The 3,647-nt window shown below is 39.1% G+C and overlaps 1 protein-coding gene across 1 annotated transcript in view; it reads left to right on the top strand.

The window, feature by feature from the left end:
- Window positions 1–3,429, top strand: part of LOC126401039 (chloride intracellular channel protein 4) — a 24,780-nt gene extending 21,351 nt beyond the window's left edge. The window contains exon 6 of the mRNA XM_050062083.1: window positions 1,584–3,429. Within this exon, the coding sequence (XP_049918040.1) occupies window positions 1,584–1,748 (165 nt within the window). The 3' untranslated portion in view covers window positions 1,749–3,429. The remainder of the gene's footprint in view (window positions 1–1,583) is intronic.
- Window positions 3,430–3,647: the final 218 nt, after the last annotated feature.

Raw genomic sequence — 3,647 nt, 5'->3', positions numbered from 1 at the left:
GGCTGCAGCACACTCGGATCACTACGGATGAGCATGTTGGAGATACTTTGTGGTTTCAATTTTGTGTTCTTGGACGTTAGTCTGGGGTGCCGTCAGCCATTAGGTGTGCTAGCCGCTCCCCCCGTCAATCTCCGCAAGGGATGTGAGGACTCTAAAACTTCACCTGAGCCTCCGTCGACATATGGGTGAGTAGATAATGGCTGAATTTTCATTTTTGGGTGCACTATCCCTTTAAAACAAAATCTGCTTACTAGAAAAACTGATAATCATACTCCTTACAGGGTCTTTTAGTACAACCAAGTGCCGAACAAGACTTCAGGCAGCCACAAGGTTACAATTAACTTTGAACAGAACAGAAAGGTTGTCACCATGATAGTGTTTGTTAGCGAACCCACCTGTCACTCAAAGCGGCATTCAAAGGCATGAGATCACCAAACTTCATGAACCAATAAGAATGATAAAGACGAGACCTCTCCCACTCAAACTGGTGCAACAAAACTAACAGGAAGGTCAGACCAATATCAGTCAAACAATCAAGTCTTTACATGCCCACATGCACCCAAGAAAGAGTTTAATGAGGCAAAAAAAGTGAAAACACCTGCATGAGTGGACAGTGGTTATGTAGGACCTTTTAAATGAACCATTGTTCGGCATGAGGGTGAGAACGGTTTTAATTTCAGTCATTTTGAGGGTGTTTTACAAAACTAAACCACTTGTTTCACAAGCCATGTTTTCTGGTGTTGCAAGGATGTTGATACTCTGTAGTGCTGCAACTATTGATCTTTTCTGTTGTCAGGTAATCTTGAAAATAGCCATTTCCCTAAATAACCAATTAATGCTTTGTTTTATATGAATAAAGTGTAAAAAAGAAATGCCCTGTCACAATTTCTCGGTTTTCACACCACGCTTTCAAATATCTTGTTTTGTAAGTAAGTAAGTAAATTTTATTGATATAGCACTTCTCACAGAGAGGACTCACAAAGTGCTTCACAAGATAAAATACAAAAAATACAATAACAGAAACAATGCAAAAAATACACAAAACCAAATAAAAAGTAAAGTGCAGCGAAAATTTTGTCTCACTAACAGTCTAAAACTCAAAAATATTTACCATCATGTCAACAAAGAAAAGCAGCAAATCTTGATATTTTAGGAGCTGGAACTAGTGAACCTTTGGCATTTTGTTTTTCATAATGGGCTTAAATAATTACTCAACTATCACAATTGTCTGATTTTTTATTGGTCGACTAATTCATTACATGACTATTAGTTTAAGTTTTAAAACAGTGGTGCCTTGTGGATGATTTTAGGGCAATTAAATGATTACTTACCAACAAAATACTGAAATAACTGTTCCGTTATTGGTTTTGGTGGCACAGTTTTTAAATTTCTCCAACAATAAAACAAGTGTGATTTCTTGACAGATGATTTTTGTGTGATATTAATTAATAAAGAAAGTACTGTGTGAATTGCATCACAGTGCTTCACAAAGACTGAACGGTCTATTCTGCTGATGCTTTGAGTTTATTAAAGAGTTCATCACTCAATTAGTGAGATTTCTAACTTCTGATATCTTCCTCCAGGTGGTGGCCAAGAAGTACAGAGGCTTTGAGATCCCCAAAGAGATGACTGCTGTCTGGAAGTACCTGAACAACGCCTACACCCGTGAAGAGTTCACCAACACCTGCCCCAGTGACAAAGAGATTGAGATAGCCTACGCAGACGTAGCCAAGAGGCTGGTCAAATAGGCTCCTCTGCCCTGACCTCCTCTCCTCCCTCCATCTCTCACTCCGTCACCCTCCCCCTCTCTACACACCCTTACACCTCCCCCTCCCCAGCACCGGGACTGATGTGCTCATTCACGAGAAAGAAAAAACTCTGGACTTCTTTTTCTTCTCTTCTCATCTAGAGCGAACCCCAATGCATGAACCCCTCTTGATTCATTTTTTTTCCTGCGTATTTTACAAAGACCTATTTTTAGTTGATTCAGCAGCAGGTCACCGCTGTTCCATGTTTCATCATTAAGTGCTTTTACTTTTCGTTTGCTGATGAATGTTGTGAGGCGTTGCGAGACGGCGAGGTGAGAAGCAGCCAGACACGTGTATCAGTGCTTATCAATGTCGGGAGCCTCGTCAAACACACTCCCTGATAAGTGACCTTCGAGCTGACCTTCCCTCTGCATGCATGCAGGGGGAAAGGTCACAAGCTGTTGTCGATTTTCTGTTGTCTGTTTAATATTGAAATAGCTCTTTCTAGGATTGCTTTAAAACGAACACAGAGAAGCAGTTTATTTTCCTTGTCTTTTGGCTTATTAAGAGGCATTGTAAACAGTGTTGAAGCTTCAGTGTTTTTGGCTCAAGTATTTGACAGGTTTAAGTAGAAGCTAATCCAAACCTGACATATCAAGTGAGAGATGCTTTATCTTAATGTCGAGCTGTTAAAAATAAATCAAAATAATTGTAACCGCAGGTAAAGCTACCTGGCATCCATGCTCTGATTTTCTCATTGCCTCAAATGGGCAAAAGTAGCTCAGCTCAGTAGAACTGTAGGGAATTTCCTGTCCCGGCTGCAGAAGTAACAACTCAGGACAAATCTAGCCTGAGGTCTAAGAAATATTCAACATATGTAGCTTACAGATGTTCAAGGAGGTGTAGACTTCTAGGCTGGCCTTTTGTTAATCAACTACAGAAAAGCTTGCTGACTCTTTCTTCTCTTGTGAAGCATGAAGGAAAGTTGGTCGTGCTGACTGTAGCGGTAGTTTAGATTACACGTGACGGACCAAAAAGGGGCACATTATACTGGTCTCACTGTGGATAGGATGACAATGGCTGTATAAATGGAAAAAAAGAAACCATGCATTCTCACCGTTTTCTTCTCCATAGCACACAGAATGAAGGACACTAATGTGCAAGTCAGGCAACACGAAAGATATTTATGACAAAACAAATCGAGGAAAGCAGCGATGAAACCAATTTTTTTCAGTACATGGACTGATCTCTGAGGTAGTGAATGTACGTTATGATAAAGTAGCTCCAAAAGTGCTTTACTACGGATAAAGCAACCCGTTTTGTTTTCTCTCATTTGCCATGTTTTTTTTTTTCAGAACATTTGTTATGAAACAAATTTGATTTAAAAAAAAAAAGGAATTGTAAATATTTGTTTTGATTGCTCAGAATTCAATGTGTAAATTTTATACATTTCATCTGAATTTTGAGGGAAATGGGCTCATTTCTTGGCTGCTTGGATAAACCATCTCCTCTTTTGCCTTACTTGTTTTCTCTCTGCGGATGTTTTGCAGGATGGTTTTTCAGAGATCGATTCATTGAGTTCAACATGAGTGTGATGTTGTACAAAGAAAATATCCAAGCTATGTCATGGCTTTTTTTTAACAATATTGACTGAATTGAAATAAAGTTATTGGCACTCTGACTTTTGTTTGTGTATAAACTTTCAGTGTTTTGACAATCATTTTACTCTAAGACACTGGCTTGTCTTTGGCGCTCAATTCTATGCTTGCATGTTTTTAGATAACCTATACTAATATTTTTTTAGTTACAAATTGGGGCAAGTTCCCCAGTCAGATTTAGAAAGAATTGTGAAAGACCTCGCTGTTAAGGTCCAGTGTGTGGCACCTAATGGCAGAAATG

The sequence above is a fragment of the Epinephelus moara genome, chromosome 14 (assembly GCF_006386435.1).
Source record: "Epinephelus moara isolate mb chromosome 14, YSFRI_EMoa_1.0, whole genome shotgun sequence".
Classification (NCBI taxonomy): domain Eukaryota; kingdom Metazoa; phylum Chordata; class Actinopteri; order Perciformes; family Serranidae; genus Epinephelus; species Epinephelus moara.
The sequence above is the reverse complement of the archived record's forward strand: the minus strand, read 5'-3'. Positions and strand labels throughout refer to the sequence as shown.